The sequence below is a fragment of the Fringilla coelebs genome, assembly GCF_963513975.1.
Source record: "Fringilla coelebs genome assembly, chromosome: 11".
Lineage (NCBI taxonomy): Eukaryota > Metazoa > Chordata > Aves > Passeriformes > Fringillidae > Fringilla > Fringilla coelebs.
The window spans coordinates 6,890,596-6,918,469 of NC_140037.1; the positions used below are offsets into that span (position 1 = coordinate 6,890,596).

Sequence of the window (27,874 nt, forward strand, 5' to 3'; positions counted from 1 at the left end):
CCGCTCGCTCTCCCTTCCCTCCCTGCGGCTGTAACCCGGCCGTATAGCCCGTGGGATCGCCTTTCAGGAAGATCGCATTCCGTTTTTACAAGTTCGGCTGCAAAACGCGTCTCGACCCTCTCCTCACGTGTTGTTTTTTTCCACTGTGTCCGTTCCGGGGGGTGGTGGGTGGGGGGCAAGCTCGGGGTTGAGTAGGTGGCGGCACCGACGGACCTGGGGCTTCCGACAGCCCCGGGGCCACCGACCCACCCCGGGGCTCCGACCGACTCGGCCCGTGCGGGGTCTGGGGTCGCGGCTGCGGGGTCGGGCAGGGCCGGGAGCCGGGCCGGGGCTGCCGGCGGTGCGGGAGCGGGTGCGTGCGGGAGCTCCATGATTTCATCGTCGGCTGGCGGAGACCTGCCAAGAGCTGTTACGCCTCACTGCGATGTGTAGCTTTTTCCTGCCATTTTTTTCATAATAAAAGAGGGAGTGAAGCGGGCCTTTTTTTTTTTTCTTCTTCTTCTTTTTTTTTTTCCTCTTTTTTTAAAGGAAAAAAAGAAGCCAAATGCATCAGAGAAGGGGGGGAGGGAAGCAATAGCCAAAGGGGATGCCAGTGAGGTGTGGCTTGCATTTAAATATCCAATATGTCAATGTAAGGGGAGTGTGTACGTATATAAAGTGCAGTTCGCATCCGACGGCGGGACACTGGATCCAGCGATGGGAGGCGCGGGCGGCGCGGGGCCGGGCCGGGGCCGGCAGCGCGGGGCCGGGCGGCCGCAGCCCGCGCTCTGAGCGGCCGCTCTGCCCGCGCCCCCGGGGCCGCTCCGCTCCGCGCCCATGGCCGAGGTGGGTGGCTTCCTGGGCGCGCTGGACCCCGACCTGCACGGCTTTCCCCCCGCGCTGGGCGCCGGGCTGCCCCTCGCCGACTCCCCCGGCTTCCTCAACGAGCGCCTGGGGCAGATCGAGGGGCGGCTGCAGCGGGGCTCCCCCACCGACTTCGCTCACCTCAAGGGCATCCTGCGGCGGCGGCAGCTCTACTGCCGCACCGGCTTCCACCTGGAAATCTTCCCCAACGGCACGGTGCAGGGCACCCGGCAGGACCACAGCCGCTTCGGTAAGGGGCCGGGGGGTGCCCGAGCAGGTGCCCTGCGCGCACAACTAATTACCCCGCTAATATAAATCATCCCGGGACGGATATAATTGGCCTCCTAAACAAATGCGCTCACTCCCTAGCAATGCGGGAGTTTTTATTTCCAATTTCCTAGTCTCCCGGTGCTTAGCCTTTCTGCAGGTGCACTAAAACGTGCCTTTGCAAGAAAAACTAAAAAAAAAAAAAAAAAAAAAAAAATAAAGAAAGAAAAGAGGACGGTAACCAGCTTTAGCTCTGCCTCTGAAGTTAGTCGTGAGGAAGGCAAAACAGAGACGTTCCTCGTTGGAATTTCTTGGAAATTCCTAGGTTGGAAAAAGAAATTCCTCGCTTTTTTTAGTTGTTTCTTTCTTTCTTTTTTCTTTTTTTTTTTAACTCCTCCTTCTTTCTGGCGTCTGCAGATATTTGTGAGCTTCTCCCCAAAGCGGGCAGGGATCTGTTGGCTGGAGGGGTGTCGGGAGCTGGTTTTGGGAAGGTCGTTGGAAAGGAAAGGAAAGGGGGAAGCTGAATAGGGAAAAACACTTAGGGAACCTCGGAAAGAAAGAAGATGGAACAATAGGCTGAGCACCGTGGATTTACCTTGCTGCCCGGGATACAGCTGGAAGAATGCAGTGCCTGTATCAGTGGCATACAAGAGCAGTGATGTCTAATGAGACTATATGTAATCTTCAAAAAATGCATCCCAAGCCACAGGCAAAAGGGTACAGTCAGTTTGAGCACAGTAAGAGAAATTCCCGCTACTCCAGCATCTAGTGCAGGTGTCTGTATAAGCTATCAACAAGTCCCATGCCAGTGATCTCAGCTATGTTGTCAACAGGTTGCAAGACGTGCTCGCAAGACTTTTTATAGTTTTCAAGTGATTTAACTCCTCGGTGAAAGGAATTCTTTTTTTGCCTTTACTTGTTTGTAAGCAGTCAGTTCTGATACTCCGGGAAGTGCTGCCGCTGCTATTGTTGGAGGTGTAAGGCAGGTTTTTGGAACAATTGGGGAAGCTTATCTTTCCATAAACACCAGGTGTGTGCATGGCATGTCCCTGCCTAAATCAACAAGAAAGTCATAACCCGCGGGTCAGAGTCAGGTACTAATATGCTCGCGGGGCGAGCGTTCTTTAATTACCTCCTGAAAACACCCATCTTTTAACCTTTCATGCTGTAATACGCAATGGGTTTCCACGTTCAAAGAGTCGAAAGCAAACCCATTGCATCTGCTTGGTTTTAGTTCAAGCTGCCACGTAGTGTTTCTAGTCTATCTGTTCTTTTTCCTTACCTTTGTAGAACTAAACAGCCAGTTTCCAATGGCAGCATTTGTTTCAGATCCATTTTTTATAAAGATTGAGTGAAACAAGTATATTTTCCAACTTGGAAAAAACATGTTAGACATGCTAAAACTTTTCATGGATTTTGCACGCTGACGTTTAAGTCACACAGTGATTTCAATAAATCGAAACATTGGCATTCCCTAAGTGTTTTAGCAGTCCACATCCAGCTCCGTAAACTAGACCAGACTTCAGATATTATAGTTTTCTGCTTCAGGGTTTTCCCAGAGGCGGTGTAAAATAAATAGTTATTTGTTGTAATTGCAAGACAAAGCCCCAAAGGATTAGACTGGAATCCTTGCGTTCAGATCAAGTTGGACTAAGCCTTGCTTCAGCAGAGACTCAAAGCAATAATGTATTGGCACACAGTATTCACCATCTGCATTCAGTAGCCATGAATATTTAAATTCCAATGTTACTGGTATGGTTCATATTAGGATGTCATGTATCGATGCATTCCTAAATTTTGCATGCAACAATCAGAAAGAAGTAACTTATAACAGGAATAGGCAGCCTGAGCGATTCTGGGGACTCCAAAGCTGTGGTGAGGGGTGCAGAGGTAGACAAGGGGTTCAGGGAAGCACTTTAAAGCTGCATTAAATCTTGAAGGACCTGGAGAAATACTTAGAAATCCAGGATCAAGCCTATGTGGCTGGAAGGTAGCACGAGCAGATAATTAAGGTGCTCCATGGATGGCAGAGACGCCACAGCCAAGGCACGTGTCCAGCTGCAGGTGGGATGTTGGGTAAAGCAGACTTGGCATCCCCATCTCTTAATTTGGAAGGGATTCAGGAATAGACAGGTGGTATCTGCACCCTCCCATGCACAGCCATCCCAAAAGCTACCAGATGTGCAAGATATCCTCATCTTCCAGAGAGGAAAATAGCCAAAGCCCCACTGATGTAGAGCAGTCCCAAGGTCCCAATAGTGAGGGTTAAAAGAAGAGATTCTTTTGTACCACAGCATTTGGGGGTGTGACTGTAGGACACGGGAGGTACTGGCATCATCCACCCACACTGCCTGAGCAATCACTGGAATTACTGCCTCTTATCTGTCAAGGACTGGAGCTTTCCTAAATCACACCTGTCTTCTGGAATGTGATATTTTATACTTCTAAAAACACAGATTCTTGCAAGAACAATGGCGTGCAGCTTATTTTTCCTAGAGGGGCTTTAATGCAAAATGTGGAAAAGCCCTCTAGGTTTCTTGGAAGAAAGCTCATTCTCATACTACAGAAGTGCCCAAATTCGCTCTCTTAGCTGGCAGCTCTGGCAAGGTCACCCCCAAAAGGATAAAGTGTTTTCCAAAATGTATCTCTCTCACTGCATCTACTCAGAACTTTCCTCTACAGACAAATAAAGGACGATCAAAATCTGGAGGGGGTCTGGACTGACATTAGCACCCCTATGACAATCCTTCTCAGAATGAAACTGAGAGAAATTTGCCAGGAGAATCCCTGCCAGGAGGAACTGCTCCTTTTCTGCCTCACATCTCTTTTACAGCAGCATTAAAGAAGTGAACCCAACGGTGCTACTCACTGCAGTGGAGGAGGGAAAGAGGCCTTGAGGTTGCACTGCAGATGAATAAAGGCAGAAAACAAAGCTCTTCTGGGGTACAAACCTGCTCATGGATATGTTACACAGATTCCTAGAGAAGCTGCTGAGACCTCCAGAGAAAGTTTGGCTGTAATTTTGATATTCAGACCATAGTGCACCTGTTGCTGAACAGTTGTTGAGGTTTTTAGCTGAAGCTTTAGGTTTGTAGCCATTAATACAACATCTGATGTTTCTGTACTCCAGCTCCTGAATACAGTCATGTAAGAAGAGACAGGTGCAGGGAGCTGAATTGTTCGTTGAGGGATGGTTTAGAGTAAGGCGAGAGTGTGTGGGTCTGGCCATGGCAAAGCTCAGGAGATTATTCAGTGCTTTAGTGGTAAATGAATCCAGTCAGAGTCTTAATCAAATCTCTCCAAGTCTTATCTGGAAAGACTCAAGGAACAAAGAAAATGAATAATCAAAGTGAGGGGAAAAAGGAGGCAAGTCCTGGGGGAAAGAAAAAAAGAAAGCAAAAGAAAAAAACAAAAGCATGTTCTACCACAAAAACACACCGCTACAATTGGAAAGAGAATTCTTGAGCTGGCCCCAGTGGCCACTCCCTGTGCTGCTGGGGATCAGATGTACGAAGCTGCAATTTTGTCTAGAATTGGAGTGAGTTAAGGACAGGATGGATATCCGCCCACATATTTTCAGCCTTCACTCTGTCTCCTGACTTTGTGGGTTCAAGTTATGTTCTTAATGCTCTTTCAACATAGTCATCTTCCATGCATGTCTCCAAGTGCCACTCAGCGATCAGAAAAAAGGAATACTACAAGGGATGTTGTCAGAGGAGATTGTCATGGGCACGTCTTGGAAGAAATTTCATTTGCAAAACCCATATCTACCCAACTTGCACCAGGTGAGGGATGTCTCATTCCTGCTCAGAGAGGGAAGATGCTGATGCTGCTCCTGGCTTGGTCCTTCCCAGGTCTTTGGAGACCTGGACTGATGTACCTCATACAGAGCATGTGTGTGGGCATACTCGTAAGAAAAGATCTGGGTTCCCCTGCCTTAAGACACCCTCAGTTTCTCAGTGGAACCAGCAACATTTTCCTGCTTCTCAGAAGTGACAGGAGACAAAAAAAGTGCTGATGCTGATGTCTATACCTACAGGAAGGTCGATCTACCATTCTCCAGCTACTTGATATGTTTCACTTGAATATTCCTTTGTCTCCAGCCTGGGAAACACTCCCCCATTCCTGGGTGTATCTGTGTACTCCTGCTTTACTTTTTACACTCCCGTAGTTGTCCATCTTTCCTCACTCTCTCCTTTTCAAAGAGAGGCTGTGCTAATTTCTGGTCTGCAAATGGGAAAAAGCACTCAGCAGTTCAGTAACTCCCTCCTGTCAGAACTGGTGGGTAGTGAAGAGAGGAAACCACCCCTCATCTGCACCTCTCTCCTCCCTGTTTGGGATTCTTTTCAGCTAAGAAACCACAACAGTTACTGAGAAGAGCAGAGCCAAGGTCTGTGCCTGTCTGGCTTGGAAAAGCTGCCTTCCTTGACTATACTGCCTGTTCCTGATGTTTCTGCAGGCAGGATGTGTCCCCAGGCCAGGATGTGTAGCTGGGTATATTTCAGCCTGTAAAATGTCTTCTCTGGTCCATAAAGTGTGATTTGTGGTGTTTGCTTCCCTGTTTGTCTCCAGGCCTTGCCGCTCCCAAGTCCATATTTCGTGTCCCCTAGCACCTGCTGGTTTCAGTGAGGGCTGGATTAGATGCACAAGGCCCAGAGCAGGCAGGGGAACAGCAGGACAGGTCTGAGGGTAGGGAGGAATTCCTGCAGCCGGCTTAGCTGCCAGCACCTGACGATGAGTCTGCACTGCACCAAGTGGGTCAGGGGTGTCCATGGCCGTCCGCACTGTCCTGTATTTAGGCAGTGATGCAGTGTCATCTGAGAGTTGTCACATCCATGTCCCAGGCTGTGGGGTGACCCAGAGCTGTGGCTGCCACTGAAGTCAGCTGGCTCAGGTGGCCGCTTGTCACGCGGTGGCTTAAAACCAAGGCAATACTTTTAAGAGGAGCTCTGGGAGGTAACCTGATCAGAGCATCAATTGCCCAGGGCTGGATGTTTTGGGAGCTAAATTAGGAGAATTGGAGCCATGCTAAAGGTTAGAGCAACTTTCCCCTCCAGTCAATGGAGACATGCAGTCATCAGATGAGATGAGGAAAACCCTCTTCCTTTTGCCTCCCAGCTAATTAATCCTGCACTGGACACTGGCAAAACTGCCTGTGACCTCTACATAGGTAGTGTGTGAAATCCATAATAACACAGTCCCACCACTCCTTTCAGGAAGTCTTCCTGGGCAGATTGAAGGTCCCCATCACTTGTGGTGTTGGGTAGGGGCTGTTTGTTTTTAAGTGCTTCACCAAAGGTTCTCCAGTTACAAGTCTTTCCCCCACTGAAACAGCTGCAGCTGTGGGGGTGTAGCAGCCAGACCCTGCTGTTTCTTTCCCGAGGAAATGAGGCTGCCACCATCATTGCAGGAGTGCAAGGGTAAAACAGTTGCTGTTGCCGGGCTAGGGATGGCTGGGACAGATGCTGCTGGACTGGGAAGAGGCAGGAGGCTGGGACAGGCAGCAGGACATAGGGGGCAGGAGGGGGTTCTGGCAGTAACAGTGGCAGGGGGTGATGGAGAATGGACTGGCATTTCCCTGGCTCCAAAAGCTGCAGAGGAAGATGCATTTTTAACCTGCGTGCTTTGAAGCTGAATTATATCTCTATGGCTTTATATACATTTTGCTTTGACAAGTATCCCACTGGAGTGCCAGGATGAAGATAGTCCTCACAGACATCTCTTCCAGTGCTTTTCACTTCTTTTTAGTGACCCCATGACTATAAAATCTGTAGGACAATCATCTTATTCTAGAAGACAAAACGACACTCATTTTGGTGAAGAATAAAACCTAGCTTGGTAACAGCCTTCTGACATTGCTAGTGGCCAGGACCAAGTTTCTACATCTGTCTTCTTGGTGATAATTATGAAGAAAATCCAAACCCAAACCAACAAAACCTTGCAAAGCTTTTCTCATTAGCAAAGACAATCCCTCTTAGGCAACTCAAATTCACAATGCTGGGGAGAAGCCCAGACTGGAACTCAGAAGATTGCACACAGATGGGACTATAGAGTTAAGAACTGTATTGTTACTGGGAATGGCTGGTTTGTTTGTGTTGCTGGAGCCTGGTGTTGTTTTTTTCCTCTGTATGATTTGCAGGTTTTTTTCCTTTTTAGGGATTTTGGAGTTTATTAGCCTGGCAGTGGGGCTGGTGAGCATCCGTGGGGTGGACTCCGGACTCTACCTCGGCATGAATGAGAGAGGCGAGCTCTATGGGTCGGTAAGTTCAGGCTGGGCTGATTGCACCCTGTCCCACAGCCTCAGCTGTGCCACAAGATGCTCTGGCACAGGCCCTCCACGTCCTTGGGGTGCCAGTGATCTCCAACCTACCCTTGATGCCACTGCTGTTTTAACACAAATGATATATAGGAAACTGGGTTTGAGGGAGGATTCACTCCTGCTGTGGGAGCCCACAGTGGTGCCCAGCCCCCAGACATCACACTGGGGTTTTGCCTTTCAGAAATGGTGTGGCAATGGCCAGGTAAAGGTAGGGGGACATTCAGCAAAAAGCCATGGTTGTTTATGTGTTTTCCCAGCCTGAGTAACATATTAATTGTATTCACCTCTCATGGTCAGGTCTACACCTATCTGCAGGTCTTGTCTTTATATTATGGCTCTTTAACCAACAGAAGCTGAAATTGTAGCCTGAGTGTTATTGTGAAATTCTCTGTAACTCCTTTTAGGAGTTAAGGGCTGCTGTTCATGATTTCCTAGAAGTGCCATTTTCAGGCTAAAATTTTCCATGTTTTGACTAAAAACCCCAAGTGTAAACTCGTTAAGTGTTATGACTTACAGTCAAAATGCCAGGTCTTAACAGCTGGGCAGAGGTGCTTCCTACAGGTTAATTTAACTCAGTTCCTAATTATTTAGCTCAATTAAGGGTGGATCACAGTAAAAATAAAATGAAATCAAATAAACCGGTTTTAAACCAAAGCAGAAGGCAGCACTTCCTCTCACCATCAGATAAGCTTCAGTGTACAAGTAAAACTCACGTATTCTGCATACACAGAAGCTGTAAGAAAACCTTTGATTGGCAAACCATGAGTTTAGCTCATTTTTCCTTGTCCCGTTTCCACCTGAGACTGCCACAGACCCTTCCACCGTTTAAGACACAGCTGCTGATGTTTATATGAGATAGTTGTCCAGAGAAGCTGTGGCTGCCCCTTCCCTTGCAGTGTCCAAGGGCAGGCTGGATGGGGCTTAGAGCAATGTGGGATAGTGGAAGGTGTCTCTGCCCAGGGCAGGGATGAGCTTTAAGGTCCTTTCCAACCCAAACCACTCTGTGATTCTCTGATCATCAAATACTGCATGTACCAGTAACTGTTCTTTTCCCACCTCATTTCTGTAACAGCTTCTGCCCAGCACAGCTGTTAAATGCAGAGACAGTGGTTAAATTAAAAATGTGCAAAATAGAAAAAAGAAAAATCACCAGGATTCCATAAACCACAAAACCTCCTGAAGCACACTTCAGAAAGCAGGGCTAGAGCAGCATCTCTTCTGTCAAACTCTAAGGCTGCTCAGCCGCCCCTGGAGTTTCAGCTTTCACTCATGCCTGCTGGAGAACATGAGCCCTTGTATCCCCCCCTCTTTGCCTTCAAACCTTGCAGCTCTGATTGTGAATCGAGTTTCATGATGGGTTAATTAAATTCTAGATCCCGTGTTCATGTTACAACACAGAAACAAAAATAGGGTAACATTTTACAGCACTGAATCTGGAAACAGAATTGACCTGAAGACAGTCGTGGGAGCTGTCCCTGCCCATGGCAGGGGTCTGTAATGAGGTGATCTTTAAGGTTGTTTCCAACCCGAACCATTCTGGGATCTTGTGCACCAGGCAGGACGCTGCAGGGATGCACTAAAAGGCTGCTCCGAGCTGCCGGCGTCACGAGCCAGGTCCCCAAATAACCCTGGAGTTTTAAAATCTGGGACACGTGGGTTGTACAATGATGGCTTTTGGAACTCAAAAGCCACTACAGTATTCTTAATTAAAGGTCCATAAAACAGTGCCTGACAACAGCATTAGCATTACAATGGTATTTTGGGAGATCACAGTACAGCGGTATTTTTAAATTTTCAGCAAGTTTATTATTTCCCTCTGTGCCAACTTTGCCTGATGCCTGTGTTGATGCAGCCAGAGCCAGCCATCCCCACAGCGACACGTGGAGTCCCCTCAGGACACAGAGCTTTCCGCCTGTCCCTGTTGGCCTCTCGCCAGCATTGCTGTAAAGCTCCCCAAGGATTTCAGAAATGCCACTAATAAATACTTAGGGCAGCAAAAGTCACGGGCAGCACCTTGCCTGCTGCCTGTGCGGTGTCAGGTTCAGTGGGGACATCCCGGGGCTTGGAAAGGAATAAATCACACCTTGCAGAATCACCCCAGACTCGCCAGACATTTTCCACAAGCACTGTACTCCAAACTGCCCAGTGCAGTACAGGGGAATGGGGGCAAAGCAGCAGCCAGAGTTCAGCCAGTCATCGGGTTCCAACATATTCCAAGTAGATGGCATCTGAGAGGAGGGAAAAAACCCAGCCTGTATTTATTGACAGAACTGGGAAGAGAAGCCCGTGGTTCCCTGGGTCTCAGATGGCCAAGGCTGTGGCCTAGGACTTTTGGAGGGCTCACAACTCACCTCAGGCTTTATTTAATTAGCAGCAAAACATTGAAAACAGGTTCTGAGCACAGGTGAGCTCCTGGATTGTGTTACAAAACACATCTACTCCAAGCAGTAACATTTACTGAGCACTCAGTGTGCCTCAGAGAGGACACATTCCCTGCCCAGATAGTTTACAGTGGAGGGACAGTGGCTGTAATATTAGAGCACTCTACATTTGCAGGCTGCCCTTCAGCTGAAAGGGCTCCCAGTCACCCTGGCAGTACCCTTGTGGGATGGGATGGCTGGACCCTCTGTGACAGCGCAGCAGGGCTGGCAAAGCCACCTGTGTCCTTGTGGGGCAGAGGGACAGCCTTGCTCCCCACTGCAGCCAGGCACATCCCTGTAGCTGGCACATGGAGATGGGAGGGAGAGGGAAGGAACACTGGACATAAACGAAAGGTCCATCATCAAAGAGCCACTGCCCAGACCCCCCAGCTGTAATGGCTGGATGGGAAGGCTTGCTGTGGCTGTGGTGACACCAGTGCCATCTGTCCCCCCCACACCAGCGTGGGAAGCACCAGCCACACACCCTCATCACATCACCTGTCACCACCCTAAATGTTCCCTGGGGTCTGACATCCCTCATCCCTCTGGGTCTTTTTACAGCCTCCCATCACAACTCACTGCCACTCCAGGAGGTGAAATCCTGAGCAATGCTTTCATTCCCATCTCAGTGCATCCACCTGTGTGCCCTGAACTTCCAAAGCAGTGCTTGCTCCTGTTTTCCTGTTTAGAATCCTTCAGATGTGCTGCCTGCTGCTTCTCTCCCCCAAAAGAGGGGATTTGGGGTGTGTGGTACCTTGGAGGGGGCTGCTACAGGGGGATGTGTCCTTGTTTGGCAAGCTCAAATTCACACCTGGACAGGTTTGGAGCTTTGTTGTGTTCCTGATTTATTCATTGAGCACCTTTGCAAAATCCATGCCCACCTTCTCCTGCTTTTGTCTCCTCCCTCCTCCAACTCCAGAGGTCCTTGGCTCTTGACTTGTGCCCATTTCCAGCTCTCATCCAGGGGAGTCATCCCCAGCAGCACAGTCCTCATCCTCAGGGGAGCCAGGAGAAGGCAGCTGGGAAAATGCTAGATAAACAAAGTAAGGAATGGTGGCAATGTTCTCTCCTGTATCTTTTTGACACGAGTCTCTCTCTGTTCCCCCGCTGCGCTGCCCATGGCAGAAGAAGCTCACCCGGGAGTGCGTTTTCCGCGAGCAGTTTGAGGAGAACTGGTACAACACGTACGCCTCGACGCTGTACAAGCACCCCGACTCGGAGCGCCAGTACTACGTGGCCCTCAACAAGGACGGCTCCCCCCGCGAGGGGTACAGGACTAAGAGACACCAGAAATTCACCCACTTCTTACCCCGGCCCGTGGACCCTGCCAAAATCCCTGCCATGTACAGAGACCTCTTCCACTACAGGTGATGGTTCCTGCAGTGTCAGTGTACATACCTGGGCTCCCAAGCTTTTTCCCAGAGCACTCTATTAATAGTCATTCCATCATTCCTGTAAGAGTAGATGACCTAGGGAAGCACTTACATTGAATTCAGACACTGCTGTTCCTCCTTGTTTCCAGTGTATATCGAACCTGGGTTATTTATGGGGCGGGGGCAGGGGAAGGGAGGGAACCCTACATTTAATCTTCCATTTTCGTTCACTTTCGTTACCCGGTTGCTACAAGAGAGGCTGGATATTCAATGTTACGGTTGCTTAAAGGAACGAGCAGGTGAGCAAACCTGATCGCTGGGGAAAAGAAAGCCCCAAAACCACCTAAAATGAAGAGCAGAAAAGAAAACAAAGACCACAGAACTGCTGCAGATGTTGCTGCTGAGCTGGGATAGTTCCCTGCTAAGAAAAAGCCTTTAAGTGGTGCCCTGCTTAAGCAGCCTGGGAGTTTGCAACATGGATGATGCTCCATGGACTGGTCCTGATTTGTGGGGTTCTTCCTGCTGTTGGGGTGGGAATGGGGCAAGGAACATTATTCAGATGTAAGCATGGATACTGTGCATAAGGACAAAACTATTTATAAAATGTATATGATATTTATTTTATATATTTATTTATTTCAAAATAATTTTATTTTTAATGAGAGATGCTATGACCGGATTTTCATCAGGAAGAATAAGGTCCTACTGAAACAGGAAAAAAAATGAGTTTTAAGAGCTTATCGGCAATAAAATTGTCTTTATATTATAGATTTCTCGCTAGCCCTTTTTTTTGGCACTCTTCAACAACTAACCCAGTATTTCCCTAGCAACATGAACAATAAATCCACCTCTGAAAGGGCTTTGTGCAGTAAAGATCAATTACCTAAGCACCAAACTCCTGCAGGAAGATGACATCAAATCACAGGTGTGGGAAGCACCAGCTCGGCCTCCTTGGAGCGAGAGGCAGCGCCGTGGATTTACCATCCTGCTCAAATCCAAGAGGACAAACATTTGGAGCATCTGCTGTGTTTTGGGTGGACCCATCAGTCCTGCAATAAAACCAGCACATCTTGCATGATATTTACCTGCAGCACCATGAAAAATCCGTGGAGAAATAGAAAGCAACAACAGCAATTCTAAACCCCCTCACTTTTAGGCACTTCCCGTGGATGAGGGTCACCCCCTGCTGCAGGCAGTGCTCAGATGTTCATGGCTGTGTGGCATTTTCCTCTGCAGAAGCTGCCTGGTCCCACAGTCCTGTCACCTTTCCTCTGCCTCCAGCTGGGCCCAGCAAACCTGATGATATTTGGCAGCCCTGAGCCAGCCCCATATTCCCAGCTGGTGCCCAAGAGTGCCAGGGAGCACGGCCCTCCTCCAGTCAGGCCAGGCCAGGGACACTCATGGGGGAGGCTGGGCTGTACCAGCACAGGCCTTCAAGTGACATTTGTGCCACATCTGCCCTTGCTGCCTGCTTGGGATGTCACAGACCTGCAGGGAAAGCTTCCAGCAAACGATGCCAGCTCATGTTTTGTCCCCTGCAATCAGCAGAGAGGGATTTCAGCACAGTGGGAGCAGGAGTGTGTGGTCGCAGAGGCACAGGCACTTTGCAGCACGAGGAGAGGCTGACAGCAAACAGGGTTCTCTGGAGTGTGCAAAAACCTGAACAACTACAGCTGTGGTGGCTCTGGCTTTTCCTTATCACAACTGCTTTGTCCCCAGTGTTGTTTCTTAACCTCCTTCTTGCAAAACAGTCATGGTAACACCTCAGCTCCTTCATCTTCAGCCTGTGAATTCCCAGGACATTTTCACTGACCTAGCGATGATCCACACCAGCTTCTTCATGAGCTACATCCCTGATGGAGCAGCAGCCCTAGAGGCCAGCTCAGCTCCCGACTGTCTCACCCTCTCTGCCACCTCCCATGTCCCCGCCACGTCCCTTTGCTGTCCCAGCGGGTCCAGCAGCCACCAGACGACAGGCTGGGGTTGGCAATGAGGAGATTACAGGAGCTTTACCTTCAATGATCCAGACATGAAGGAATTTAATCCCGTGTTTGAAATAAAAAGAGTTTATTTAGCTTCTTCCTCTGAGTCACTGCCGAAACATCTCATCCCCGGCTGCTGTGTCGGGAGCTCCATCGCTCACGAGACGCGTCCTCAGGTGCACTTTTGACCTTCCCCTGCATCAAGGGAAATCCCTCAGCCCTGGAGCCTTGCTTGCCCCTGGGATGATCCTGCTCCCTCCAGCCAGGGCTTTCTGTTGTGCTTGAAGATAAATCTGATGGTTAAGATCCTGCTCCTTTTCAAAATGAAGGTCAAAACCTGATCTCAGCAATGTCAAGTACATCTTTTACCAACTCCAAAGGGACATGATTTGGCCCATGGGGACGATGCTGGACTTGTTCTTCTGATACCCAACCTTCTGCCACACAGGGACACACAGGTACCAGGGATGCTGTAAAACACCTTTTCAGGATCTGGGTTCCAAAAACTCATACTTGCAAAAAGCAAAATCCACAAAGAATTTACTGGAAACCCCTTGGAAAAAGCTGGTGTCCTGTCCTGTGTGGGGAATTCATTAAATGGGGAATTCAGCACTGCTAAATCCCACCCAAATGGTACTTTCACAGGTATTGACATTGTTTGGTTCTGGGTCAGCAAAGCAGCTGAAGATGTGAGTGACCTGGGAGCAGGGGACACCACAGACATGGGGTGCATTTTGAGTGGCACAGGAGGGGGCTGTGATGCACACTGGGTTTGTGTGAGCACACTCATCTCTCCACCTCCCCCGGTCCAGCTGTTTCCCCACCTGAAGATGCCAACTGCTCCTTTGGCCTGGAGGTGTTACAGGGCTGGCAGATGGACCTTGTTAGGAAAGTTTGAGAGGAAAACATGTTTGGGTTGCTTGAAGCTAACAGAATCTTCCAAGTCAGCAAAGGAAACTGTGTTTGTTTGGGGTCTCTGCTGATGTAGATTCCATGGGATTCGAAGTCACAACAGCCAACTGTAAAACTTCTCTCAAAGGGGAGACAGAGGCTGGTGCAGGGGGTGGCTGTGATCCCCAAAAGCCCCACTGTGCCCCTGAGCCCAGAGCTGTCCTACACACAAGGCTGAGCGTCTGGAAACACCACAGCAAACGGGACAAAGGCATCTCTTCAACCCTTCTCCTTCCACGCCAGAGGGGTGGGCCTGTTCTGTGAAACATTATCCTGGGACAGCTGTGCAGAGCAGGAGGGAGGAGGCTCCAGCAAAGAGGTGGGAAAGTGCTGCAATCTCACTACGGAGGGTGCAGAAACAGAGGGGAGCTGCCTGGGAGAGGCCAACACGGAGCCAAGCACAAGTGCCTTTCTCCCTGGCCTTGGCTCATGATCCAGGGCACAGGGATGGATTGTCTGGAGACTGACCAACATCCATGTGCCCTCAGGGACATGCCCATGGAGACCCTGCTGCCTGTGGGTGGAATGCATGGCTTGGGGCTCCTTTCTCCAAAGAAGAAATGGAGAGGAGCCCCCAGAGACTCACCTCCTGTGGAGAGAGTGATGGAGAGCCCAAAACTACAGAGGGAATCCAGAAAGAAGAAATCCAGGAACTGCTGAAAGGCAATGAAGGTGTCATAGTGTTGTCTCACCTGGCTGGGCATCCAGAGAGATGTGCTGCTGCTGCCAGACTTTGGCTGAGATGTTTCTGGAAGGGCACCCAGGGATGGAGCATTCCTGAAGAAGGGCTGAAGTTTGTGTTGATGTGGAGACAAAGACATCTGCACCCCTTGGATCAGTGCTGGTTATTGCTTTTTCCAAAACTGCCCCAGAGCTGCTGACTCCTCATCGTGGAGAACACCCAGGCTGTCACCTCACACCTGGGCTGGGGTTGAGCAGGAAGCCCAGGGATTCTTAGGCTCTTCCCTCCCTGTGCCAGGAGGCATCTGGCACTGAGATGCCACAGAGCAGGGCAGGTCACCACACCAGACATGGCCAGGGCACGTGTCCTCCACTGCTGCTGCTTGTGGGCATGGCAAGAGCCCAGGAAATGAGCAACACTGAACTCCTAAAGCAGCTGGTGTGCCTGGATCGGGCTTTGGGGGGTGCATCAGGTACCAGTTCCTGTCTCACTCATTCTTAAGCAGGTTTTGTGCACACAAGGCCAGGGTGGTGTTTGAGATCAGACCTTGGAGGTGGCTGAGCACAGACCCAAGGGGTGACCCCACCTCCCCCTGTGCCCCTGCCCTTCTCCAGGGCAGTGTCCCCACTCGGGCCACAGCCCCTTCCAACACTCTCCTCCAGTGACCCCCAAGCCGTCCCTAGGGAAAGCAGGAACAGGAGCTGTGGCTGGATGAAAGGGTCACACACAGGATGAACTCATCCCACTCATCCCAGCCACACACAGCAGGGCAGGAGCTTGTCCAGACCCTTCACAGCAGCACAGCTTTGCCAGAACCACATTTGGAATTCTGCTGCTGCTCAGGCCTCATCCCCAGGGTGGGTTCCACAGCACAGAGGGTGCACAGGGGGTTATTTGACACCTGAGCAGGTCTGGGAAGTTCAGACACCACGTGATTACTGGTGCTGGTGCTGCAACACCAGCTTTTTTCCAGACTACTCCAGCTGGGAACATTTAGGACATTTGGCTTTCCATAAACATTGAAAATCTACCCAACTTCAAAACTATTTTTTGCTTGAACTGATGAATTTAGTTTTATTTACTGTGTGCAGAGTGGTTCTGCTTTTAAGATAAAGGCAAAAGCTGCTCAGGCTGGGTACAGCTGACACAGCAACGGGGCTGGTCAGTGTTAGGACACCTCAGCACAATGTTTGGGACATGGGACTCGTCCCAGGAGACCTCCCAGCCCAACACAGACAGCCACATCCAGCCTGAGCTGCCCACTGCCTTCCATCAGCGTTCAGCCAAGTTAGAAGTCACAGGGATATTTAAAAACACGCTGCCCACAGGGCCCCTTGGGGCACAACTCCAACATTTTCACCTCAGACACCATTCCCACCTCCCTCAGCTTCACCAAGGCTGTGCCCCTGAGCAGCCCTGCAGTGCCAGGGAACGAGCAGAGGGCACCTTTAAACACAAATAGTGCACTTCCCTTTGCCTAGGAAAGGGGGTGTTGTGCCCAACAGGTGGGATTTAGTAACTAAGGAAGGGAGAAGTACAACTACCAGGTTAAAATACAGCAGCACCTTATTCTGATTTGACTAAGCAGAACTTCACCTCACTTTTAACCATCTCACTGCTGGACAACTCATTTCATTTTTAACAGACAGACTGGCAGGAGCTGCTATTAATAAAGTAATTTGAAAATCTGGACCACAGCTATTTTCCCTAAATGAAATCAATGGCTATATCCACTAAAGTCACTGTAGAAAACAGTAAGAGCTTCAACTCACAGCACAGTTCTCCAAAGACACATCCCAGGCTGAATCCCTGTGGAGTTAACACTGGACTGTGAATGTAGCACAAGGCACGTTGATGTATTTTGGTCACTTTATTAAATGAGATATTAAATAGTTTAAGTTTCAACTACTAAAACAGCACTTTGAATGGTGAAAACACATAGTATATCGTCATACTTGAATGCTTCTTCTTTTTTAAAAACACATTTCCAGTCCTTATATATATTACAAAACAGCCTTATAGGAAGAGGGGACACCTTTTCTATAGTACTTAAGATATTTAATACAGAACTGAAAAGCCATCTAATAGAAACAAAGGCAAGTCTTCACAGCTGTATGATTTCAGCAGCCAAAGCTGGTTGATGGACTGAAACATTACTATACAACTGGGACAAAACATATACAATATCACAATACTAAGCAAAAACGCTTTACATCCAAAGGAATAAACAGGTTACAAAATGTGGATAATTTAGCAGGCAAAACTGTATTACAAGCAACATTTTTATTTGTCATCTTAAGCCATTTTTATCTAGTTAAAACATCTAAAACAAATATAAAAATGAGCCTTTTATTATCTTACTGATGTATGTTCTGTCTTTAAGTACTGGTTAAAGCCTGATGTTATACTCAAAGCACGTTGTTATGCAGCTAAAATGTCGAGTGAGAAACGTAAGCAAAGTGGTCCAGGTTTTACTTCAATGCTTATCTTGTATTCCTTCTTGTGCATTAGTCTTCTGTTATCCATAGGTTTGTCCAGGATGAAATAAAATGTGCCTTTCAATGTTGCCTAAAACTTCCACATTTAAGTCTTTGAGTTACTGTAAAACTCCACTTAACATTCCCAGGTTTGGTAGAAAGTACTTCTCTTATTCACAACACGTAGGAATATCGGTGACAGTTACCCAGAGTACATTTGCCTTCAAATGTTTGTCTCAACATCTCACTTTTGTCTCTTCTAGTGCCAACATGTCTCTCTTTGCTCCCTCCCCCAGATCAGTTAATTGTAGAGCTGGCAGAGCACTAGAACACACTGAGGGTCTTTTGTGGTATCTTGTCATCAAAGAGTCCAAGACAGAAACTTGTCAGCTGCGCTTGCAGCAGCCCAAACAACCTCTGTCCACGTCACAAACCAAGTGTGAGTCACACACCAAAACATCGTGGAACATCTGCACGTTTGGATGCAAAACTTGTCCATTCAGGGCAAGAACTCAAACTCTTGCAAGAAACTTCCCAGAAACCAAAATGATTTTAGTTCACGCCAGCATCAGAAGAGCCCAGCACAACGTGGAGCCACCGCCTCCATCTGTCTGCAGAGCTCTGTGCTGTCCACACACCACCACCTCCATGTTCCTGCCACTCACTTGTGCCCCCAGATGATCAATGGGGTTTTTTTGGGAGATAAGAATCAACCAAAGTCTATGCAAAGGAAAGCCCTATTTGTATTTAATAAGAACCTGACAAGCACAACAAGTGTGGGCAAAGAGAGTGATAATGGTATAGAATAAACCTGAAATTTATCTCTGGCCTACATTAAAAAAACCCCAAACCAGAACAGAAACAAAAGCAAAATCAAGCTCTTTGTGTCCTAACCCATGTTTTCACACAACTGAAGGGATGGGGAGGAGTGCATAACCCCATCTCTACAGTGAAGTCGTTTCACGCTTCTGGCAGCTCCAGAAGTTGCTGCAGCACTTTCTCTGCATGGATTTCCAATGGGCAGTGGCTGTGCCATGCTGAAGGGGGTTCTCTGACAGGCCACCTGACCCTGCCCACCACCATCTTACCCCAAAAGAGAGGAGCTGAGCGGTGTTGGCCCGTCCCCCATTGCCGGCAATGGAGGAGACAGTAGCACCAGCGTGGAGGAGTTACAGAAATGTGCTTTGTGCTGGACTCCACAGCGAGGGATCAGCCTGTGAAGGAAAAGCATCTCCCACTCCCAGACCATCAGCTGTTATTCCATCACATGGAACTGAAAATAAGAAATGGCAGCAGACTGGGGAAGGCCCAGTCATGTTTAAGGCTGGATGCACAGTTCCCTGTGTCTCAGAGCAGTAGTAGTTACAAATATTGCACTCAGTTCTGTTTCAGAGAGCATTTTCAGCTCCTGTTCCATTCAGCACAGATGACCCGTGAAGGAAACTAGACTATTTCTGTTACAACGTTCCCACTAATAGAAAGAAATGGGTAAGCAGAAAAGTATTCCATAATTTGAGGAATCAACTCTAATCAAGAACTCAGCTGTTTTCAATTCACATATGTCAGACTGAACTTACAGACCTGCAGTCCTTCCTAAGCTTCCCAAAGCTTTGCAGCCACGAAAAGCAAGCGTAGGAGTTTAGACAGGAAACCTGTGGAGATGCTACTGTAACGGGAGGACTTGTTTTCACTGAAAACAACTTGTTATCTCCTGTACTCAACATATGTAAGAAGATTCTAGGCAACATCACTGACAACAGGGAAAACATCGTGACCTATTTAAACAAAGCTGAAACACTAATATGGAACATGGTATTTTAAGGGGAGCAACCAAACTATTCTTTTTAATTTTTTTTTTTTTTTTTTACAGTTGAGTTCTGTTAGGCCATTGATTCCTAAAAAAATAAAAGTTCTTTCTCTGATTTTAACAATCCTTTAGGCTTTTAGTGCAAAATCACATTGATTTCCCTTGGGAAGGCCCTGGATTTTTGCCTCTCATTGGGGGTGGTGCTCGTTGTAGGGGTGGTGGCTGCATCCCACCAGACACTGACTGATACATTCCTCTCACATCTATGGCTGGGTAGCTGGAAGGATTCATGATTAAATTTGGAGGCTTTGGCATCATGAGGTGGCCCATGGCTGCTTGCTGGTAGGACATCTGCTGCTGCTGCTGCTGGTTGTACTGGTGCTGGAGCCGCCTGTTCATCAGGATCCTCTGGACACACCCGATCAACTGTGGAGGGAAAGCAGAGCTGCCTGAGTGCACGACCCGTCCCCCTGCTCCCAGGATCAGGTTCAGAGCTGAAATCAATTTGTTAGGGACAGCATGGCTGGGGGAAAAAGCCCCATTGTTATCACCATCCCTAATGTGATGGCATTCAGCAGCCCATTACTGGAGAAACCATTTAGTAACAGCATTTAGGGCTCAGTTCTCCTGAAGACTTGGCTATTGTGTTGCAGGCAGCATTTAGCTGAGTTGCCATGGCAACATGTACTCTACTGTGAAATTATTCCCAGGTATAAGTTACATCATCATTTGTCAGGTACCATCCATCTTCCCTTTGAAAGTCCCGCCTGTGGACTGTCAGTGTTTGTTTGCCTGAAAGAAAAACTCTTCCCTCTGACATCATCTGGGCAACTTTCAGATTCTGCAAAGTAATTCTAAGCTAAAACAACATTACCAACACTTTCTAAGATGTGTTTCCTAAGTGGCTGGCTGAGCTCTGGGAATCAGATTTCTCTTTACGCCTCATGACCTCGCAGCAAAGCCCTTCAGCTCCAAAGCCTGGAGAGCGGCTTTTTCATCAACCTCTCCCTCCCCGAGGCCAAGCAATGAACTCCAGCACACTGCTGACCACTCTGTGAGGGATATTTATGTCCTAAACATACACTTGTAGCTGAGGAATGAACACACACAAGCTCCTCATTGACACTCTGACAGTAGATAAATAAATGCAGGATATTTTACCATCTGCTGTTTCCCGAGGACGTCGTTGTAAATGGCTTCTCGGCGCTTCACGTCCAGCTCCTGGCTCGCCTGTCTGTTCAGGGCCAGGGCCTGCACCTGGCTCTCCGTCAGGGTTAAGTTTTCTTTCCACTGGAAAGCAAAAAACCCAAAACCTTCTTGGCACTGGTGGTTTGAACAAAAACCTGACAGTAACTGTGGCCCTATGTCATGTTCGCAGCTGCACCAAGAGTTAAACAGCCCAACTTCCAGTGAGTGCAGAACTGCTCCCCCAGAACCAGAACCAGCAGTTATTAGTTCTTCTAACTGGCAATTAACAGTCCACAAAATACAATAGCTACTTGCCTGTAATTGCTATTCTGATTTCTAAAAAAAACCAGCATTTTCAGAGCATGGCAAATACTTATGGATCTAAACTGCCACTCCTGTAAGGCTCTGTGCCAGCCACACACCACCAAGGGTTACTGCTGGGATACAGGTCACTCCCAACTGGAAATGATGCTCATTAATAATGCAATTCATTAGCTGGATGACAATTTGCAGTAGCAGCATCATTGATAATGTTTAATGTTTTCCACTCCTGATCTAAGGCCAGGGTTATCCATTGCACTCACTATGGCTGAAATGATGTCTTCAAGGGGCTGGATTCTTGCTGCAGCCACACTGTTGGTTGCTTCCACTACTTTCTCTCTTCCTTGATTAATGAGGTCCTGAGAAAACACCACAACACCAGTCATAAAGCACAGAAACAACAAACATTTCTTCCCCAGCCTTCTTAATCTTTCTCTTGTACATACCTAGACTTCAATTACCTCTCTGCTCTCAATTTACAGAAGTCAATGAGTCTAAGCTGCCACCTATTTGAATTTTAGCACAGAGCAGTTGAACAACATGTATATACCTTATGATTTGTACACAGCATTTGTAAAAACCTATTTTTGTACCCACAGGTTTTCAGACCAACATGAGAATGGTAAAAACCCGGGTAAAATTTCTACCATACAGACTTGAAGATGTTACAATCTCAAAAGTGGTAATTAAAGTCTGCAAAGAATGCAGGTGATGCTCCAGAATCCTGACAATCTGCCCAGGTATAGGTTTATATACATGCAAGTTAAACCTCAGTAAGGCTATATGCAAACCCCCACCCCCAAACATCCAAAATTATAAAAATATTTTGACTGACTTTATCCACAATTTGTGAGAGAAAACCCCTGCAGCAACACAGGCATGCAGTGCTCCTTACCTCCAGCTGTTGGTTACTCATGGCTGACAGAGCACCCAAATTGTAAGGGATATATGTCTGAGAGCTGAAATTTGTGGGCATTGTGTTGGTCCCTGTGGGCATGTTGAAACGCATGGTCATGCCCTGAAAAACACAGAGAGCACTGCTCACCAACCCTGACAACTGCAATAGCACACAGCCAGGGCAGCCCCAGAGACAGCCCTGAACATGCACCAGGGAGGGCTCCAAAGCTCAGCTCAGAACCCCGTTTCAGTCCCAGAGGAATCCAAGTTCCAGTCTTGAATAATCTCTGGGTTCAGCTTGTCAGCATTTGATACATAAACGACCACGGCTTATCACTACAGCTTAAGTTGGTTAAGGCAAATTTTTTATATTGAAAACCCACTAAATGTAGAGTTTGACCAGCCTGTAATGAAATTCTGAAGAAGTAAAATGCACAGTTTATTCAGGAATGTAAAGCTCATTGCCCATTTGGATTCCTTACAGGGCAACTTCAGATTTTACTCTTTATCTCCCTATTTCTTTTCACTCCCCAAACCTTTTCATCAGTTCACTCAAGGTGGTCAGTGGCAATTTATACACCCACTTTTTCTACTTTTAGTGGAAGGCTTTTGAGGGTGCCTGGCCCAGTGAAATTCAAAAGATAATTTGGGGTAACACCAACAAATCTGATTGAGAATTTCAACCTTGGTGGCATCTCATTAACTCCATTTATGACCCTGCCAAGGGTGAAGCTTTAGTTTTAGGAACACAAAGAGCTTTGTGTGTGCACCTCACACACCCAATTAATGAGGATAAATCACCATCTACTGTATCTGATACAATACAGGGCACAGGGTAACAAAATGGGCTCCACCTTATTGTAATTTCACAGATTTCTGTTGTATTATCAAGTACTGGTTTATATGCTAAAGTGTGTATTAGCTAAGGAAGGTGTCACTGTCACACAGAGCCCCTGACAGGCACTGTGTAACCCCTCTTTTCCCTCAAATGGGAAAAGAGGGGTTACACAGGACATCAGTTGAGTTTTAACATAAATTAGAAAAAAAATGCAGGTGTAAAAGTAACTTGTAATTAAAGTAGCAAAGCAAACAGAAAGAACCAGAAGGAGCAAGAAGACACAGTATCTCCATTTCTCCTATGTCAATATTTGCTTTACGTATTTATTTCTTGGTCTATAACAGTATTTAATTATCCAAAGACAAACTGAAAATGTTATTGAGATTCTAAACCTGGAAAGGTCATTTTCATATACATAAACCAGATGAAACAGCTTTACCTTCTTTTCTGCTTCATATTCTGCCCAGGCTGCCTTCCTCTCTTCTTCAGTGAGTTCCTCCTCCTCCTTATGGTCCAGGAGTGAGTCATGCTCGTGGTACCCAACGATGTACTCCTTGTTGATCTGGAGCAGCTCTGCCAGGATGGTGTCCTGTTCAAAGCAGGGGATGAAGGAGGAGTCACTCAGCAGCTCTGCCCCGTGTCCCCCCTCCTGCTCCCTCCCCATTCCACACACAGCAGCTATCAGCACTCCACAGCACAATAAAATGTGGAAATCATTGAAAAGTACAATTTTCCTCAGAGGGAGAGCAATGGTTTAACAATCTGTTGCAGAGATGACAGTGCAGTCACTTCATAAACCACAGGAATGCACTCAGATTCCACAACAATAAATGCACCTAAAAAGAATGGAATGTTCTCAGTGGCTTTTCCTGGACAACAGATAGGACCCATCAATACATCTGCATTTATTCTACAGAAACAGCAGCTCTACAGCTTCCAAACACTGAGCACTACTTTGGGTCCCACATCTCCAATTTTTTTTTAGTCAAACCTTTTTGTCTGACAGGCAAGGTGATGCTGCAGAAGATGAAGAGAGAGATCCCCACAGGACTATGAAGAATTGTCCCTGCTGCTCCTCAGGAGCTCCTTTCCTAAGGTCATTCTTGCACAGGGTTTGTGACATGACTTGTGTGCCTGATGAGCTTCATGAATTAAGGAAGCTCCAACACACCTCAAAGTTCAGGCTAAAATTGCTCATATGAAAACATCACTGAGCCACTCCTGAGAGGAATTACAGCCCAGGAGGAATCTGAGCCCCTCCAGGTCCTGCCCTCACTGTGCCAGGGTTTGCACAGGCAGGAATCCAGCCCACCCCACCCTGGCATTTTAGAATCTCGGCTGAACAATGACTGCAAAAAGTCCCCACAAACAAAGAGATTTCTGCAGCCACTCTGGGAACTGAGTCTGGAATTCCTGACCAGGGGTTCTGTCACAGCAGCTCCACAAAGCTGTTTGCTTCTGGGTGCTTGAAATGTTAATTACATTAACCAATTCTCAAGGAGCTGCTCCTTGTCCCACCCTCCTGTTTGGTGTGAATGTTCCATCACCAGCTCCTCCCAGAATATCCCGGGGGGTTTGCACCCTGCAGGGCACGGGGAGCAGAGCACGGGGGTGCTGCCAGCCCAGGGATGGGGAGGACACAAAGCCCAGAGGAGGTGGCTGAGGAACTGCCCTGGGAACAGCAGGGCTGCAAACAGCCCTGGAATTTAACCCAGCACAGCCCTCCAAATGTGCTTTCATTTACATCCAACTGGGGCTTTGCTTTTCTTTGCCTAAACTTTATTTTGTGTTGACTTTAATGATGAGAGCTTGAAAACAGGGATGCATTTAATTCAATCTTACAAGAAAAAAAATAATAAACCCACCTTACACATAAAAACCCATCAGAATAATTATTTCTTTACATTTGTTTAGCTTGTGGATAGAATGATGATTATCAATTGGTTTGTAAGCTTTAGGATGAAATCCTGGTGATGAATGAAAATATGAAGAGAGACTGAAAAAGGGGTTTGAATTTTTTAAAAAAATTGTCTTTTTAAAGTCCTGATGGAAAGTAAATGCTAGAGAGAGATCACTGTATTAGAAAGGAAATCTTCCATAAATGAATGCAATTTATGTTGTAATTCACAGTTTTTTCTCAACCAGCTGAATGTTTAATACTAAAGCTAAAAATAAAAGTAAAAAAATTAAATAAGAAGCAAACTCTTCTAATCCTGAGATCAAAATTCACAAAGCTGTCCCTGAGTATGGAAGCACAATAAACCTCATGTCCCTGTCCTGAGGTAGCATAAAATACTGATACCATATCCACTGAACCTGAACTGTGACTTTAATCTGCTTTTCCAATCTGCATTACATGGCCTCAACTGAGCCAAGTCTTCATTTCACATCAATAAAAAAGTCTAATTCCCTGAATGAGGAATGGGGAACGAGCCCAGGGCAGGGGTGCAACAGCAGGGCCAGTTCTGAGGGACACCCAGTGCCCCAACACTGCCTTTGTCCAGCTCATGGGCTGTACTGAACTGTTCTGGAAATTATAATTATAATTCTATATAATTACAGAAATATATCCTTTTTTCTATACTTCAATAAATCAAAGGTGACCAAGTGATCATTCAACCTTAAGAAACCTTTTTTGGACTGAAATTCCAAAGCAGCCCTTTCCAGCTGGGCAGGGATAGGGGATGAATGAAATCAAACAATGGAAATGAAGAGTAAATAACTGATGTGAACCACACTGGTATTACAAATATTCTGCTAACCCCAAGTATCTGCAGAGCTGAAGACCAGAAGCCGTTTCTGAGCCCTGCAGATGGGGCTGGAGCACCACAGGCATTTCTTCCCTGAGAATCTCCACACCCCAAGGTCTTGTTAGACCACAGAGGGCACAAAACTGCTGCTCCAATTAAAACTGGCCATGAAATTTGAATCATCTTCCAGGAAAACAACAGACTGCACATCTGTGCTGTCATTTTTACAGAAAATAAAAGCATTCAATACCTTCTCCCCCCTTAACAGCACTTTCCAAGAAAACTGCTCTTGGACTCAAAGCTGGATGTTGTGAAGCCAAAATTCTCAAGGATCTAGTTTAAAACCAAGCAGGATTTGTTTTTTCACTTGCAGACTTTTAAAACAATACAGAATGAATTCTCCCATCCCATTTAAAACACAAGAATTAAATATTTGGTTTTTTTTCTTCCATCCAGGAAGTTCAAAAGGAGTCAGAAGAACCCCAACACTCAGCTCTGAATTATTCCTCCTCATCCCACAGGAATTCTGGCTGAAGGATTCCTGCAGACCCTTCCCACTGTGGGATGCCCTGGAGCCAGGCAGGTTTCTGAGAAGAAAACCAATTATCCCCACAGGTTTTTCCACATTTGTGCTCAGATGGTTGGAGAAAAGATGGAACATATTTCCCCTAATTGCTGCTCACAATTCCCTCCCAGAAAGGGGCAGTTCTAAAAGGTGCATTTTCAAACCTCCTTGTCCCCATGTTCTGAGGACTCTGCTCTCCCCTGGCACTCTAAAACAATGTAAAAGCACAAAATGTGGTATTTTTACCCAGCCCTCATGTTACAGGATCTTAAAGAGAATTCTTATCTCTAAATGCTGGGTAATTACTTGATGTTACAATAAAATGTGTTCCTATCAATACATTTTTTAATCAACCTAAAAAAAAATGCTGTGTGTTGTTAAATTAATTGTTAAGGAGATTATTAACCAAGCTGAATGATGCAGCTTTGCTAAAATCACACTGAAATAAGGGATAGTTAACAGAGGTCATGGCTGAGGAACCTTGCACAGATGAATTTACTTGATTATTTACAGCCTTTTCAGCCATCAAACAAAAAGGGAATTAGAAATTTGCACACAGCATGTACTGAGATGCACATCTTCAGGAGGACAAAATACTATCTGCTAAAACCATGAGACAACACAAAAATAAGTCCAGTCCCCACATTTGCTCTATTTGCATGCAGGAAATGGTTAAAAGCTCATATTCAACTTGACTTTCACAAACCTTACACTGATGATGGCATTAATATGGAACTTAATGCATAAAACTGAGAGATGGAGCGAGCTTTGAGTTTATAAACACATTCATTAACTGATTTATTTTGTAATAGAAAACCAGAAACCTTCAAAATAGAATTATTGCATTGGATTGATCAATGCTTCAAGTTAACAGATTCAATTGCTTCACAAGTTTTTTGGGTTATTTTTGCATTTGTTAAAATAAGAAGCAGCATCAGCAAATGGTGTTGCATTGGTTCTCTTGGTGGAGGCACAAATGCACAAAGCATTAATTAAGAACGTAAAGAAAAGATAAAACACTATTAATTATATAATATCATGCCCAGACACTGCAGAGTGACCAAACCACAGAAATTTAACCAGTTCATGAACCACTGGCCACCCCTGATGTATTCCAAATGGCAAGAAGCAGAGAATTCCACAACACCTAAAGGATCAATTAGTCTTTAGCAGCTCACAAACACAGAGACTAGAAATGAAACATAAACCCACAGCCTAATCTTAAATACAAACTGACTTGGAGAAAAAGAATAAAATAATGGAACAAGTTATTCTTTCCCCTAAAGTTTAGTCTTACCTGAGTGCAACTCTTATCTCTACCTTATCTCTACTAAAGGAAGTTAAATAGGGAACTAAAACCCAAGAAGTCCTGGCAAAGGGAAATATGCATTAAGATGACTCTTAGCTCCAGTGCCACCTCACAGATGTGTTCTCACAAACTGAGGTTGTGCTGGGTCTCACCAGCACCCACTCAGATGCCAATTTGAATTTTCCTCAGTTTCATGCAGTAAAACTTCTATTCATTCAAAATGTGTGAAAAAGTGTCTTTGTTTGTTCTGACTTAAAAGTTGGATCTTTTAATGAGTCTTTCATAATGTCAATTACACTGAGAGGAAACTCCTCACCCAGCTCATTAAGGGTTTGTTTATTAATTATGATTTTATTGTGTTTCCTGCTCTTCACCTCCCCTCCGAAGCAGCCAGCGCTGCTCTACGCTACCAACCCGCAACACACTTCAACACACCCAGGTTGTTTTTACAGCACAAAACTCCTGCTGATGGCCACCACTCACTTTTGGCAGCATGGGGGTGTCCCTCTTCTTCTTCTTCTCGGAGTTGGGGTCATCCAGCAGGTCTGGCTCAAAGGTGTAGAGCTCAGTGAGCTCGTTCATGGTGAAGTGCCGCTCCACCTGCTGCTGGTCCACCACCCTGAAGGACAGCGACTGCTTCGTCACCTGCCGGTCGTAGATCTTGTCCTCCATGGTTCCCTGAACACACAACAGCCACTGCTCACCCACAGCAACACTCACAGGTGTCAAACAGCCCAAAGAGCCTCCCAGCAGTTCTCTCTGCCTCCTTTCCCTGACTGTGTTTCTGCCACTTTGAAGCCGTTTGTTTGCTGAGCAATAAAAGGAAAAACCTCCCTCCTTCCCAGCAGGAATTGTGCATGGGACAGATGTCATCTAGATGTTGAC

The 27,874-nt window shown here is 46.7% G+C and overlaps 2 protein-coding genes across 4 annotated transcripts in view; one reads left to right on the forward strand and one right to left on the reverse strand.

The window, feature by feature from the left end:
• Nucleotides 1-586: 586 nt before the first annotated feature.
• On the forward strand, nucleotides 587-11,220 carry FGF16 (fibroblast growth factor 16; the record flags this gene model as incomplete). The annotated part of the gene is given in 4 exon segments (XM_084212991.1): nucleotides 587-794; nucleotides 797-1,093; nucleotides 7,267-7,370; nucleotides 10,975-11,220. Coding segments are annotated over 4 exon segments (855 nt in total).
• Nucleotides 11,221-16,692: 5,472 nt separating this feature from the next.
• Nucleotides 16,693-27,874, reverse strand: part of ATRX (ATRX chromatin remodeler) — a 68,720-nt gene continuing 57,538 nt past the window's right edge. For all 3 annotated transcript variants that reach the window (XM_084213265.1, XM_084213264.1, XM_084213263.1), the window contains 6 exons: nucleotides 27,473-27,667; nucleotides 22,805-22,954; nucleotides 21,526-21,648; nucleotides 20,894-20,989; nucleotides 20,283-20,411; nucleotides 16,693-19,547 (listed from right to left, as the gene is read on the reverse strand). In XM_084213265.1, the coding sequence (XP_084069391.1) occupies nucleotides 19,269-19,547; nucleotides 20,283-20,411; nucleotides 20,894-20,989; nucleotides 21,526-21,648; nucleotides 22,805-22,954; nucleotides 27,473-27,667 (972 nt within the window). In that variant the 3' untranslated portion in view covers nucleotides 16,693-19,268. The remainder of the gene's footprint in view (nucleotides 19,548-20,282; nucleotides 20,412-20,893; nucleotides 20,990-21,525; nucleotides 21,649-22,804; nucleotides 22,955-27,472; nucleotides 27,668-27,874) is intronic.